The following is a 15,834-nucleotide window of genomic DNA, read 5'->3' on the forward strand; positions in this document are numbered from 1 at the left end:
AATGGATTTTCTTCTGTTTTCATGTAATGTTTAATTTTCTTGTCTCATATTAATGGTGGTCATTTCTTGCAGCTTGTGGCTTTTTTTATTTTAATTTTCTTGGGACACACTATTGTGTTGCTTATTTTCAATGTTTTGTGTTTGTAACTGTGAATTATTTTTGCCCATGTTGTGTTTGTTGTTTTTTTTATCTTTTCTGGTCTTCGTATCTTGAGTTATTCTGAGGAATCAGCCTAAATGAATTCATAGATGAGCTTGAATCATAAGAAAATAATTTGTAAAGCCTTGAAGTGTATTGGATCACTCCACTGTACCGTGCTACTTTTCACCAAATGGTCAAACTCACCTACAACAAATGGAGGTAAAAAGACTGAAAACTGATGCTTTCAGACACAAAAGTTTAATGAATCAACAATATTTGGGCTTGTACAATAACATCATTAGTGCAAACAGAGACAAGCGTTTGAAATACGGAGCTGTCACATCTCAGCAGCAGGATATGCGATTCCAACACAACATGATAGACCTCCCAGATAGACATCCAATCAGAGACGACCATCTCTGGCTCTGGTAATACCCTCGTAAGTAGAATCAGTACTCGTACAGTACCAGGGAAAGGAAAAAAAAAAAAAAAAAAAAAGAGCTGTTCGGGGGGAAGATTAATACACATCGTTTCATTTTGGAAAACATCCTCCAGCACCACAACCTGGATGAAAAGCAACGTCCGACACGGGCTGTCCTCTTTAGTGTGCATCGCTCTGCTGCGATGATCAAATTGAACCCTCTCAGTATGAACACTAACCAAACACGTGCTGTGAAGGCGCTCAGCTCTCCCATTTTGTGTGTTTTTGTGGATAATTGTTAGTCTGCAAAGTCTCACAAGGCAAAGAAAAGACATGTTTGAACTGGAACTTAATAAATACAAATAAATACAGCTTGTATGTGGAGCTGTCAGCATGGCATTCAGATAAACAAATAATGGTCCAACATGGCTTCTCATCCTAAGGAAATGGGATTAAGTCAGCAGCGTATCGGCTGTGGGGCGTATTGTGAACGTAAGCAGCGACCGTCATAAAATAAGTGTTTTCCATTAATGAGCAGAAATCCTCCACGTCTCGGAGGATTTCTCCGTCGTCTCAGGCAGGGCAATCGGAGGAAAAGAAGACACACACATAGTGAGAACATCCAGATCAAGGTCAGACTGCAGCGGCACGGAGGTCGAGATGAGATACAGAGGAGGGCGACAACACGAGGACGGGCCGAGGCCTTCAGAAGATCTGCTGCTCGAAAAGGATCTTCTCAAATCCCTGGGGAGCCGTGTGATAGAAGTCGCTGAACTGGCAGTCTAAGATGGCGCTGTCGTCCACTGCAAACACACACACACACACACACACACACACACACACACACACACACACACACACACACACACACACACACACACACACACACACACACACACACACACACACACACACACACACACACACACACACACACACACACACACACACACACACACACACACACACACACACACACACACACACACACACACACACACACACACACACCAGGATGTTCTGTCAAAGAGAAGAAACTACGACAACAAACATTTTCTTTTTCTCGGGAACTAAAACTTTTTTCCACAGTAAACTCATGTGACCCTCCTGACACACTTCATGCGAAACACAGTTTCTTGTCTATATGCGGTAACGAGGACTCCCTTCACTCCCAGGACGAGCTGTCTGGGTCCACACGCCGTCTCCAGGTGTTTATTGAACCGTTTCAAACTTTCATTTGCCAGTTTCTCCCTGCAGGAGATGAATCCAGCTCTAATTGTGCCCATTGCTTCAAATAACTCATATTCTATGTAAATCTCTTGGCACTCTCTTTATTTTCCTTTTTGACCGACGCATCTTTCCTCTGTAGCCTGACTTTGTGAGGTTACTTATAATTTTTTTATTTTAAAGAATATTTTCAGATAAATGACACTTATTGCTTAAACTTAGTAGTTTTGTGACATACATACTGAACCGTTTTATTATAAAAAAAAAACAAAAGGTTATACCCCTTAAAATGAAAAAGGCTTCACAACCCCCATGAATCTTTGCCTTCAATTATATTTAAATGTACCGTGCATTCGTGCCCTGCACATACAAAATGACAGAATATTTGGAAAAAAAGAAAAAGAAAAGTACAATTAATCACAATAAATTCAGAGAAATCCTGCGAGTAACAAAGTGAAGACTTTTAATTGATTGACGGCTTTAATGATTTCATACCAGGCGGCTACAGGGCAGAATCAGAAGCAGAGAAAAGGACTAAAAAACAACTAATTCAAACAAACTCTGCTGCGTCTGAATCGAGGACACGAACATCTCGAGTGTTTAGGTGATATACTATAGTTCTCGCGATACTCTAATATTGCATGTTTACCTGATTTTGTGCTTCCCCACTTTGAATAAATTGAAATCAGAAGACATATTTGAGTAAACTTTGGGAATCATTTACTTATTTCTCTTTCCTGGAAATCAAATTATGATCAGCCAGGGAAAATGTGTTACGGGTCATTTCCCTACGACAACAAATTGACAAAAAAAATAAAAATAAAAGCCTGTTCAGTCAAAATCATTAGAGGAGTGTAAAAGCTGCTCCGCAGATCGATGGGATTGATAAAGTTAAAAACATCCTGCGTCTGTAGTGAGTCAGACGTACTATGCTTTACAGAAACCCGATTTCTTTCATATAGTAATAGATGTTGAGGTGCAGCGGGAGAGTAACTACATCTGAGTGGGGGTGAAGCCCAGCGCGATCATTTATCAACACAAACACAGTTTCGTTAACGACTGAGACCGGCTGAGTGGATTTCACTTCACAGTTTGGAACGGTCACTGAAGCGCTGCAGTGAAACATCAGCGGGTGGAAACTTAACAGTTAAAGACACACGCATATGTAGGTGGAAGGAACGGGAATCAAACTGCCAACTTTGGGATTGGAAAACAGCTTCAGGTTCAGGCTAAGATCTCTTCCCTGAAACTAGACGTGATATGTAATATCAATTTTATTATGTTGTAATGTTATAATTCCTGGAGCATCATAATGAAAGTTCCTGATCGCAGTTTATCTTTAAAAACAGAAAATGCAAAATTTTTTAACCATTTAAACTTTTTTTTTCTCCCTTTGGATGATTTTCTTCAAACTTCTAAACTACCGTTCTTTCCTACGAAATGTCATACCTCTTCTGTATCTGCTAAAGTTTTACTCGTCACGCCATCACGCCAGTACACAACCCAACAGGACAACCAAGATGGCAGAAGAGGATTTTATTTTCACATTTTTACACCTTTTTTTTTTGTATGATTGGCTGTGAACGGACAGAACTGAACCTTTTTGGGACGTATCAGAGAAAGGAAGGAAATAATGATTCAAATAAATTGATATAATAGACAAATACTACATTTAGTTTTGTGCCTCCACATATTTCCAGTGTTCAAACCGTTTCTAAAGAATCTCGTCTTACACGTTTTTACACGTTTAATCCACGTGTCAATAAGCTTGTATTTTTGGAGATTGAAAATAAAGATATCAGAACACATAAGTCTTGACGTATGCAGTTTCATTGGACATATCAGGTGTTTCATTAAAATATATCACACTCATAACGTGGAGCTCTAAATTTAATACTTGTATATTAAATATGATGAATTGGTGTTTTAGGATTATTGGTCTTCCTCCTCTAAATGTATCAGATTTGTTTACTTCTAATCCTACGGTAATCCAAGGATCCAAATCATGACGAGGCATCTTTTCAATACTTCGCCTCCAAAACTGTGAAAGTTTACCTGAAGGCGCCCCCTAGTGGTCACGTTTTTAAAAGAAAACCAGAGTTTTGTCTTTTCGTCCTCGTCTTCAACTGAATTTTAGTTTTTGCTGTTTATTTACACATTTAATAATTTGAGCATGTGCTGTCAGATCAGTTACTTATTCCATATTATTTGATTTATTCAAGTTGATTTTAGGGATTCAAACTCAAATTGTTTAAACAATTAAGTAGCAAATAATAAAGTTCCCAATTTTTATAATTACCAATGTGTCTTTGTTTGAAAGAAATGATGCAGAAAGTAGAATTATTTTAACTGCCTGTTACACTTACATACATATTACACACATATATATCCATGTCCATATATATAAGTTGATCATCTTTATAAATAATTTAAAAATTTTATGGAAATATATTTACACAAAATAAATAACCTATATTTGAGTATAACCACACATACTTATATATATATATATATATATATGAGTCATATATCTAATTTAACGTGCATGAAAAGCAGTAAGAAGTAAAACTTATTTGATCTTTCTGCAATATTCAGTGAGCTCGAGAAATAACCGATGCTTATAAAGAGTGGAAAAACTAAAGGTTTATTTTTATCTTTATGTTATAAATCAATCATTCATATCAGCTTTAATCTCTTTCTTGTTTCAGGATCACTCACCCAGTAAAGGGTTAACCCAAATCCTTTGTTAAGACACGACTGAATGGACCAGACTGATCCGGTGGATTTAGTGAGCGACCAGTGGGACATTTCAGAACGAATTTTGTCTGTTTGGGGAGTTCTTGCAAACGTTTCTAGCAACTGACCATACATGGTACCTTCTGCATTTTTACCTGGTTCTTTCACACTCACACCTGTAGAGTGATTCCAATTCTACACTTTAATATGTCATTAAACTGATGTGCTCAGCATTCAGATTGCAGGCATGTCTTGTTTGGTTCAACGGCGCAAACCTGCAAGTTCTGTAAATGTAGACTTTTAATACATTTGGTGTTTCTCTTGACTTTTGGAATAAGAAGTGGTTTGTTTGGGTAGATTTGATAGATTGTAAAATAAGACGTGTTTTGTGAACTGACCTTTAGTGTTGATGTCAATCTGGTTACTAGCCTGCCTGTTTATTTTAGTTCTTTAGTTATTGTATGTGGGCTGCTGAAAACTCTATCTATCTATCTATCTATCTATCTATCTATCTATCTATCTATCTGATCGATGCACCTAAAGTCAGAAAAGCATTGCACATATAAAACTAGTGCAAGTTTTCAAACATGTGCCCAATGCTTTACATAATGCAATACATTATATTGGTTAGAAAGAGGTACTGATGACACATTACTAATGCGTTAATGAGAAATCTGTATAGTTTAGAGACGTTCTCAGCGAGAATAAGGAAAACATGACACACGGGGGTGTCAGGTTTGACCACAAATCGATTCATCGCATTCAAAAGTTCTCTTAACTAATCCAAACCAGAGTCTTCAGCAGGAAGGAAGGAAGGTTTCGCCACAGACGCTCAGGACTTTGTTTTGTTCTTGTGAGAAGCAACAACAACACCACAGACTGAGCTCTCCACATTTGTCAATGAAATCGCTTTTCGTGTTGAAAAGAAAACTGTCAGATGACATCTTTGCCTCAACACAAGCTAAATGTTTTGTTTTGTGTGTTTTTTTCTCACCTAACAAAACTGTTGGGACATTATCATGTGAAATGACGCCATTAAAACCTTGATAATGTGTCTGAGCTACAGGATATGTTGTACCTGCAAAGTTTTAATAAATTAATAAATACATTTAACTTCACCATTTTGTTACACTTTAAATTCAACATCACTATTTGTACAAATCAAGGGATAAATAAAAGTTCCACAGGATTTTATCAAACAGCCAAACGTGAACAAATGTGTTTAAAAAATATAAACACTGCCCTCTAGTGGAATGCTTCTATAACTGCATAATCCCCACAATTCAAGTTGTTTTCTCTCCACAGTTTTGTGGCATTTCTGACGTTCCGTTCTACCAATCCTTGCGGGGTTCCGTTGTTGCTGTTGCACTTTTGCTTAAACCTGAGTTAAAGCTTGATTCTGTTTAATGATGGAGCCTCATATACCTTTTATTTTGAGAATATATCTGATGGCTTCAATCATTTTTAAGTGTATTGAGAAAAAAAATAGAAAATTGAATCTCTTGAATTTCTCTTTAAAAAAATATGATTTTTATTTTATTTTTAGTTCAAATCGCCCTGCCATAACGCCACAAATGATTTTAAACAAATAAATAAGAAAGACTCACCATAAACTACAGGGTATACGGTGCCTCGGATCCCGGAGGCGGGACAGTGCATGTTCTTTCCATTCAGGTAGAGATTCAGCTCCACATGGTCGTATGTGATGCCCTGCGGAACACCAATACAAACACAAACATGTTTCCAGCATCACAAATCATCTTCTTACGTCACAGACTAGAATGTTTGACGATGGGGAGCGAGAAAAAAAAAAAAACAACAACTCCAAAACATCTGCTTTCTATTCAGCTGCACTTTGTCCTGCAGCACTGATAAAGTTTGAGCTTCACATGTTCATGGTTAAAGCGTCGTCACAACTCGTGGCCCAGGAGGTTAAATCTTATGCTTGTGTGTCTTGGAAAGAGTAAAAAGTAAACAAGTCTGTGGTTCAAGCTGCACTGATTGACTGTGGTGAAGCAGAGAAGCTGAATAGACTCACTATTTATATCAACTGTATATTCATCCCTACTAAAAACATATGTGAGGGAAAATAAGGCCAAAAACTATCACAACTCCTTATTCAGCGGAAGGAACTTATTCCTACGTCTCAATTTAAACATTAAGAACTTTGTTGATATATGTCATGTCGAGGTTATTGTAAATATTGGTAAACACAACAAAACAGAGCTCATGCTAAAGATCGGATTCCTGTTTAATAATAAGTGATGAAGTGAACGGATAGATAAATCCATTTAGCAACTGTTTCCAACGTCATGCAGGATTTGACTAATAAACAAAGGACGGGCCTCTTGTTTGACCCCCCCCTGGTTGAGCTGTTCATCAACAAATCTAGAAAATGTTTGTTCTCTCCTGTTTCGCAGTCTGCAACGGAACAGAGAATCCAGGAGGCCTCCTGCGGCTGCACCAGGATGGAATTCCCTGAGCTCCAGAGAGCGACACATTCTTTCTCTAATGTTTACAGGAAGACCTCAGTGTTTGATTTGAGTCACCTGGGGGGGGGGGGGGGGGGGGGTTGGTCGTGGAGTGACTGGAATAATTGAATTCAATGATTTGGATATCTGAGCAAATACTTTTGGCAATATAGCGCATGTGCCTCCACTGTACAGTCACTCGGGGTCCGGGTATTTAACCAGACGCAGACGAAGGAGCTCCTTGTGGTTGGAACACTGAAGTCCGCTAAACGGTTGCCTCACCACGATGTCGCCCTCCTGAGGAAGGCTGTTCGCTGGGAGGCGATTCTTCTCTTCGTTGTTGTGGTACACAGACCCATCGTGCCTCAGGACGAGGCTGTTAGTGTCTCTGCCCAAAGGCACTTGGTTGAGATTCACTTTCTGCGTGGCCACGCCGATCCCCCACACACCTAAACACAAAGGCAGTTCATTGCGTTGACACTTGAGACAAAGTGACGCTCACATTCCAACTGGGACTATTACAACAATAAACAACCTTGTTTGCAAACAGCCTCCTTGGAGCCCAGCAGAATCTAGGAGCGTGTAGTCACAAGATGAGTGTTGTGACTATAAACAGCAGCGTGTCACGGCCCGTAACTCTTACTAAGAATGCGGCAGAAAATCGTAATCTGACAAGGTACAACTGCAGCAGATGTGTGGAGACGGCTTGACGCAAAGCGCCGAGCGGAGCGCTCACCTGTGGACTGGATCTTAAACTCAAAATAACTTTTGTTCTGGTGCAAAGGAGCGTTGGCCAGGCAGCCTCCGGTGCCACATATCCTCCGACCGCTCTTTACGATGACGACATCCGTGCCTGCAAGACGCAGGGAAGAAGCAAAATGAAGGTTTTTACCGTCGACTCCAGGCACACGTTTATTTGGAGCTTCTGGAATGAACTTTTTGAGGATACATTTTAATTTAACATAACAGACACCCAAACGCTTGCTTGTGATCACCTCGCTATTCTCTTTGGATAGACACTGTGTTGTAGCAAAGACAATAGTAGAAGAGAAATGTGCGAAGATTTAATAAAACCAACTCCAGTTTCTTATCGTTTCCACCTCGTCTGGAAGATTCTGGTGATTCAGTTGAGTTGCTTTTCGTTCAGACAGGCTCAAACGTTTAACGATCTTAATGTGACTTGAAGCATACTTTGTGAACAAATGTTTTGCAGACATGGAGGGAGATCTCTAAATATGCTTTTAGATTGAACTAAAACGATCAAAATCTCGTCTCACAATATTGGAGAGTTTATTTTTTTAATGAGAAGAAAATACCACTTTAATAAGGTGAAGCATGTTATTGGAAATCGTTTTTGTTTTTTTGCTGTGTGGAGATGCGATGAAATAAAAAATTTTAATTTGATTTTAGGTGTTTAAAAACAAACACATATCCTTAAAGCCACTGTAAGATTATATCTGGATTATCCCACCTGATTGCTGCTTATTTTAAGTTGTGATTTTTTTTTTTGTCAAATTTGTAAAGAAGTGAATCGTGTCATCAGAATGTGATGTTTTAGGCCCATATGTGTTATTATTATTATTATTAAATTATTATTATTAAAGGCAGTATGTGTCCCTTATCCCAGACAGACAGTGAGAACCACCAGCGGCTAAAGGCTAAGCAGCAGCAGCAGCAGCAGCAGCAGCAGCAGCAGCTCCAGACAGCGGAAGCAGGAGTCGCTGGATTCGGGTTGACGTGTGGAGACGCTTCACCCAGCAGCGGGAGTCGCGCGCACACGTACTCACCCATGTGGTGGGTGTCTAACTGCACCGTGGGCATCTCTTTGAGGGGAATGTGCCCCGATCCGCCTTCCCCGCAGCAGCCGAGACAACACGTAAACATCGCAGCCATTCTCTTCTTCACGGGCGGAACATCCGGAAACAAAGTGCAGCCATCAGAAACCAACGAGTGCGCGGAGCGGAGCGGGGCCCTCGCCCCCGCTGCTCACGCAAGCAGCGACACCCGGCGGGCGGACCCGGAACTGCAGCAGCGCCCGCTGCCCCCACTGTATCCAATCACAGTGCCTAAGATAGGCAGCCGCTCCTGATGGCATGGAAACAAGGGAAGAAAATCAAGGTCAAAAATAATACACGTGACTAAGTAACTATTGGATATCGATGTTACATAACCGCATGTGAACAGAAAGTGGATTTGGTGGAGGAAAACACGGAGCATGGGTGACGTGCGTGACTTCACTTTTCACTGCGGGTTTGTTTTGCCTCCACTTCAGTGTAAATGTTGACCGTCACGAGCTGCTGGAGTGTTTCTGTGCAGAAACGCGCGCCGCTAAGAAGCAGCGACTTAAACCGAGTTGACAGTTTTTCACGCCGTAATGTTTTGCATAGCAACAGCCCCTCCCCCATCCCTCCGCCGGGGATCGTCCTCAAATTACCGAACCGGGGCAAAAACGAAAACAACCCCCACACGCGCCACGGAGCTGTCAAACAAGTTTAAGAGCGGGCGCACTGTGTTGTCGCCGTGACTTGTCGCTTGTTGTGGTTTATCCGCGCACAAAACTCGCCAGATGTGGCTTTCCCACACTTTCCGCGCGCAGCAGAAATGGTTAACTCTGCACCCGGAAAAGGGGCGAAGTCTGCACAGCAACAAGCGCCATGATTGCGTTGCACTGTGCGTCTCAGCAGCTGGTGAGTGATTCTTTTGGTCCAGTAGTTGCATGTTACTATGCGCTTGCAAAATCTGTCACAGCCCTCCTTCAGCACCTTGCCAACAGGAGCAACGCAGCCGCGAGCCCCGCTCGTCGATAACTCGTCGCGTTGGATTGGTCAGGCGATGGCGATGGTTGGGCTCAACTCGGCTCACCGCCGTTACGCTTGTTTTGCAACACAGAGCTCAAGGAGGGAAATTATCTTGATTTTATTTTCTCGGTTTCGACAAAGTTGTTGACGATTGTCACATTTATTGAGCCCGCGACGCATTTCCAGCGCAGCGCAGCGCAGCGCAGCGTCAGCTGGACACAGCAGGGCACCAGGAACGAGGATGTTGCAGAACCTGAAATGCGCAAACGGAGCCGTTGGCAGAGCCCGTGCCAACCTTTTACGCGGGCACAGCATTGCGAGTCAGTTTCACTTTCAGGATGGGAATACCCCAGAGACAGCCGGAACGTGACTGCAAAATCTGTATCCTTTTGCGATGCCACCGCCGCTTCTGTGCGCGATTTAATGCCTCTTTTTCCCCCTGCATGTGGGTGCGTATATCGAGCGATCCATTTCATCGAGTTGCTGTGCGTCTCATGCCTGAATGGGGCTTTGATTTGACGTCTGGCTGCTGTGTTTACAGGGTGCCATGGATCAGCTGGAGGAGGAACTCACATGCCCCATCTGCTGCGGTCTCTTCGAGGACCCGCGGGTGTTGCTGTGCTCGCACAGCTTTTGCAAGAAGTGCTTGGAGGGACTGCTGGAGGGGAACCGAGTTCCCGCTTACAGGGCACCTTTCAAATGCCCCACATGCCGCAAGGAGACCCCTCACAACGGCGCAAACAGCCTGCAGGTCAACTACTCCCTGCGCGGGATCGTGGAGAAGTTCAACAAAATCCGGGTTTTGCCGAAGATGTCTGTTTGTAAACAACACTGCAGCCAGCCCCTCAACATATTTTGCGCCACTGACATGAAGCTCATCTGTGGATTTTGCGCCACTACGGACGACCACAGAGGACACACGTTCTGCTCCTTGGAGGACGCGTACGAGCGGGAGAAGGAGGCGTTCGAGGAGCTGCTCCGCGGCGTGGAGAGCTGGCAGAGCGCGGACACCCTGTCCTGCCTGGAGACGCTCCAAGCCGGCAAGAAACGGGCGCTGCAGTCGGTGACCAAGGACGCGGAGAAGGTAGCAGACTACTTCGACAAGCTCCTCAGCAGCCTCGAGTGCAAGAGGAACGAGATCCTGTCCGACTTCGAAACGCTGAAGCTGGTGGTGATGCAGGCGTACGACCCGGAGATCACCAAGCTGAGCGCGGCGCTGGAGGAGCAGAGGCTGGCGCTCGACATGGCGGAGTCCTTCAGGAGCGCCACGGACCCCCTCTGCTTCCTGCAGCAGATGCAGGAATTCAGAGAGAAGTTCAGGGTGCTCCAGGACACCCCGCTGCCCGCTCGGAGGGACATAGACGTCGGTCCACGCGTGCGTAACTTCGATGTGAAAAAGTGGGATTCACTGAGGCTCCGAGAAGTGGACAAGATCTCCGTGCCACACGAGAATGGGTCGTACCGGACCGGTCCACGGACGGTGGTGCCCAGATGGATCGTCCTGTTACTGATCACACTCTTCCTCCTCCTCCTCTTCCTCCTGCTGTCAACGCACAACATCACGGCCCCGGTGACATCGAGGGTTGATCCTCTTCTCACCGTAGCTTCCCTCCATCTCAGCCGTGCCGGCGTGTACCTGCGGGAGGTGACTGACATGTGCTCGAGTCTGATCGATGCAGGTCAGGAATGTATAATAAAGCTAATAGACTCTACTGTCCATTTTATTGGCAGATGGAGGTTGTCATTACTCTGACATCCCACCTGCAGATTAATTCCTAAGTGAACGGTGAGATGTGATACGGAGAAAGTAAACGGTGAACTTTTTTTTCTTCTTCTCGTATTAGAGAGGATTTAATCTGCAGTGGAGTCAGCAAACCAAACCAAATCAACCCTGCGAGCAGACACTAACTCACAATTCCTGCCAAATTCTTTTTTTTTCTTCCCCAAGATAATTTCTACTTGTCTAAGATGACTTTGATAAATAAAACTAAGAAATTTAAGTCACGTCCATGTTTGTATGTTTTTCAACCCGACAGGTCTTATTTGAGCTATTTTAAGGGGCACATTGTGCGCCAAAGCGCGAGCCAAAGCCTCTTCGGCACCACAGTGATGCTGCTGCAGCCTCCTCAAGGTTACACACGTTGCATAACAGGGCCCCGTGTGAAATATTCAGCAGGCTGCAGCCACACGGCGCAGGAGAGGAAAAGACGAGCACCGCAACAATTATACCTGATTTCAATCCCACGCAACACACACCCACACACACGCACACGCACACGCACATCTGTATCGTCAGATTATTCATCACTCACAATTGCGGAGTCAGATTTTGCTGAAGTTTGAGTCAAGCTCAGACAAGCTTGTCTGGTGTGTGAAGTCAAATATCAGCGGATGGTCAAATTAAAACTAGATCATTTATCCCCCTCCGACATCTAAAAGCAAAAAGTGCGCACATGTTAAAATGGATCAAATTGATTTTTCAGTTGATCAGTTTTTTGGTTTTTTTTAATCTAGTTCAAAGCAAAGGACCGAATTCTGTGACTATGGATCGTATATCATTTTATTTATTTATTATCTTAAGTTACAAGACGACACTCCTCTAAGATCGGACGATGGAGTGAATCCGTGATGTCAGCACTGACCATAATTCAGGATGTGCGTCATGGAGAGCTTGTACATATATATAGCTTTCTGTTGCCAGGCAAATATAGGATCAAAATATAAAAGTCGGGCTCTACATTAATATTTTAATTTTAATGTCACGCAAATATAAATATAACCCGAACCTCGGTCCGAATGAGGAATTTTCCAATATTTCCTGTTTTACGCAGACATTTTGAACACTTTGACACATCCAATGGGCTCCGGCAGGATCTTTATATTAAAGTTTGTGCTACAGGGGAGAAGGTTAAACTTTTAACTCACGAACTTATCTAATTATTGGTGACTAAATATTAGCATAATCACAGAATGGCTTCTTCATTGCGGATGAAGTCCCGCAATCCTCCAACCTTTTACACTCGGACTCTTGAGAGGACAAGTGACCAAAGGCCTTATTTCTTTATTATCACACTTGTTTATTTTTCTATTAATTATAGTTAATTATCCAATTTAAGACTTAACTCATATATATATATATAATAATATATATAATAATGTACAAGGATTAACACACGGTGCGTAATTAAGGCCAATATAAAAGGATTTAACGGGTTATCAAAGACCTGAGCAGCCGATAAAGGTCTCACAATTGAAATAAAATGCAATAATGTACGTAGATGTTTTTGAGCTAAAAGGTGAATTTTAGGCCGCAGATCCTTAGTGTGACAGCATTTTCTCTATTTGGATGTGCGCGCTGCGCAAAGGCGCAAACCGGAGCACAAAATAGAATAAATTTCACCTGCAGGGATTGTTTTTTTTTTTAAAAAAAACAACTGCTTTTAGTAAATAATAAAATGCCACCAATTCGAAAATTAACAAAATGTCTATCCCTTTAATACACACCTTATTTTATGTGCCATAAAATAATGTGAATAATATTTGGGCTCACGAGCATGTTTTAAAATCTCATGGAAATATTCAATCAAAAAACTAAGAAATTAAAAAAGGATTGAAAAACATTAATCTTTAGAGAGTATATAAAAAAAATGCCCATTTAAATATCTTCATAACGCCAATCTATAGATATAAAGATTTAAATGTATCGATAAAAAAGGCCCGTCAGGCCAATCGGAGGGTGACAGCCGCAGCACGCAGCATTATTTAACTTAAATTCATCTTAAAATCCGATCAGGAACGAGCGAGTATTTTTCCCAGGCAGGTAAAATAGTTTTGTAAAATTCTCAAGTGGGATCAGTTTTTTTCCAACAAGCAGAAACCACGAATACATTTTTAATTGTGTGGTTATACTCGCACGCCTCACATCAGAGTTGTGGTGTGAAATTTCATGAATGTGGGTCGTCACATCGTCCCAAAGGTCGAAATATCAACTTGAGGGTTTTGTTTTGTTTAATTTGTATTTTTTAAAAGGGAGGGGGGGGGGGTGATTTGGGATTAACGCCGGTGTGTCCGGAGAAGTCTGCGGTGCAGTCGCGTCCCTCTGAACTTAAAATGGAGGATTTCCGACGTGTCGCGCGACGCCATGTTACACTTCACAACTGGAGGCTTATTTTCTTTGGAAATGCATCATAGATGTAGTTTTAATGCGCAATAATCCGAAGTGATCAGATCGCCACGCAATAGAAAAATGCTCTTTTAGAACATGAGGACAAAATCCCAAAATGAATCAATCCTCACTTAAAAAAAGTTTTTGACGCATTTTTCCCCAAAGAAAATCAAATAATTTATTATATTAAGATGAAAACTATTTAAAATCTGATCCTAAATCACGGTGCTCCACAGGCCAGACAGCAGGCCAGAAAACGAGTCTCCTCCTTCCCAAAGCAGAGGAAGATTCACTGGAAGTTGTAAATTATTCTCATAATCCGACTACCTGAAGTTAATCAACACTAAGTTCATGTTCCAAACACACCACAGACAAAAAAGAAAAAAAGAAAAAAGCCAATTGAAATCTTTTATTTTCCAGTGTGCAGACAGTGAAGTGACACAAAACAACTGAAATGTGAGTAATCAGAGTACCTGCTGGGTTGGTGTGATTGTGAGCAGTCAGCTCTGCTTCAGCAGTACGATCAATACTGGAGGCTTCAGCAAGTCTTAACTCCAATATTTACGTGCTGCTACAGTAAAGCGACCAGTGAGTGAGGACGAAGGTGTCCAGAGAGAACCTGGGGACGGGTTGGAGGGATTCAGGCGTTACTGCGGCAGCACAGTATGGCCTGCATCTCAGTATAACCCACAAACCATTCCGTGCTGCTACATCACCACCAGAAACTGCCGCCCTGACCCCCCGACGCCTCGCGCCGCTCCCGTCGTCTGCGGCGCTCGCTCCCTCTTCATCATTGCGGCGACTAATCCTTGCCACATATTTAAGGACGGATACACTCTTTGCTTTTCGTTTATCCACCTAAAAGACACTCTGACGTTTGGCCACAAAGGGATTCCAGTCTTCTGTCCACTCCCGGAGCGGCGGGTGACGTCCATCTGAAACACACAAAAGAGAAATGACAGTTTGATGTAGTTTGTGTCGGCGCCTCCATGTTGGTGGACATCAGACGTCTACTCGCTGCTCATAGGATGGAGGTTAGAGCTTTGTGTCAGGTCTGCTGCACCAAACTGCAAAATACATGGGAGCATGTTGCCAGAGGCACATGGACAATCGTCTCGCTGGAGACGGGAACATTTTTTATTTATTTAAAAAAAAAAAAAAAAGTGGGCCACTTGAAATTGTTGCCACATTAGTGAATGCCGGGTGTTGTCTACAATATTACTGCATGCTGTGGCATTAGCACTGCTCCTTAACTGGAACTAAGTCGCTCCAGCAATAAAGCTGTCTGTGGGTCTTATAGTACTTAACGACTTGAAGATTGTGCAGAAACCTTTCTTAAAGCTCTCGAACACGTCCAGTTGAAGACGGCTGTGTTACATTAAAATGATAAGATGAAGACCGTAAAGGTCCATTTGATAACACTGGCACATTTTATTACAATTTCACAACTCCGGGAAGTGTCAACCAAGCTTGTGAAAACAAGGAGGCGGGACCAAGAGGAAGGAAACAAACAAGCTCTATTCTCCCGCAATATGTAAACTTCATTAGTCACGTTTCTATTAATGTCCAACGCTGCAACAGGTTAACGTCCAGTATGCATTAGTCCCACTGAGAACCGTTCTGATCTGAATCCAGGACAACGGAGAACCAACTCAAAGAAAATCAGTTTTCTGTTCTACTCAGTTTAGTCTGTTCTCATCAGTCCTGCAATAAACACAGGAAATTATTATTTCCTATAAAAATAACCTAATTGTGAGAAAGTGTCACGTTGCCGAGAAGGCTCAAGAATAAAGCATCAAATCCACGCAGACTTCAGAGAATAGATTCAATGGTTGATTGCTGAAAAGAGAGAGAGAGAGAGAGCGAGAGAGAGA

The 15,834-nt window shown here is 42.4% G+C and overlaps 2 protein-coding genes across 4 annotated transcripts; one reads left to right on the forward strand and one right to left on the reverse strand.

The window, feature by feature from the left end:
* Nucleotides 1–357: 357 nt before the first annotated feature.
* Nucleotides 358–9,370, reverse strand: spryd7b (SPRY domain containing 7b). Its single transcript, XM_080478540.1, has 6 exons — nt 9,236–9,370; nt 8,785–9,082; nt 7,734–7,850; nt 7,280–7,446; nt 6,134–6,236; nt 358–1,366 (listed from the first exon to the last, which is right to left on the reverse strand). The coding sequence occupies exons 2-6, from the start codon at nt 8,888–8,890 to the stop codon at nt 1,269–1,271; spliced, it is 591 nt and encodes a 196-aa protein (XP_080334666.1). The 5' UTR covers nt 8,891–9,082; nt 9,236–9,370; the 3' UTR covers nt 358–1,268.
* trim13 (tripartite motif containing 13) lies at nt 7,586–11,795 on the forward strand. Of its 3 annotated transcripts, XM_080478538.1 has the most exons (3): nt 7,586–7,881; nt 8,625–9,115; nt 10,337–11,795. In XM_080478538.1, the coding sequence occupies exons 2-3, from the start codon at nt 9,086–9,088 to the stop codon at nt 11,546–11,548; spliced, it is 1,242 nt and encodes a 413-aa protein (XP_080334664.1). In that variant the 5' UTR covers nt 7,586–7,881; nt 8,625–9,085; the 3' UTR covers nt 11,549–11,795. The 3 variants fall into 3 exon arrangements, with proteins under 3 accessions (XP_080334664.1, XP_080334663.1, XP_080334665.1); XM_080478537.1 differs by lacking the exons at nt 7,586–7,881; nt 8,625–9,115 and adding an exon at nt 9,179–9,684; XM_080478539.1 differs by lacking the exons at nt 7,586–7,881; nt 8,625–9,115 and adding an exon at nt 9,476–10,244.
* The last annotated feature ends 4,039 nt before the right edge of the window (nt 11,796–15,834 follow it).

The sequence above is a fragment of the Lipophrys pholis genome, assembly GCF_963383615.2.
Source record: "Lipophrys pholis genome assembly, chromosome: 13".
NCBI lineage: Eukaryota > Metazoa > Chordata > Actinopteri > Blenniiformes > Blenniidae > Lipophrys > Lipophrys pholis.

Excerpts from the sequence above, each read along its gene's own strand:
- spryd7b (XM_080478540.1), bottom strand. The coding sequence starts at position 8,890 with ATGGCTGCGATGTTTACGTGTTGTCTCGGCTGCTGCGGGGAAGGCGGA. Across the intron at positions 7,851-8,784 it reads GTTAGACACCCACCACATGG|GCACGGATGTCGTCATCGTA; the intron begins GTGAGTACGTGT and ends TGCGTCTTGCAG. Across the intron at positions 1,367-6,133 it reads CGTATACCCTGTAGTTTATG|TGGACGACAGCGCCATCTTA; the intron begins GTGAGTCTTTCT and ends GTGTGTTTGCAG.
- trim13 (XM_080478539.1), top strand. The coding sequence starts at position 10,134 with ATGGGAATACCCCAGAGACAGCCGGAACGTGACTGCAAAATCTGTATC. Across the intron at positions 10,245-10,336 it reads CTTTTTCCCCCTGCATGTGG|GGTGCCATGGATCAGCTGGA; the intron begins GTGCGTATATCG and ends CTGTGTTTACAG.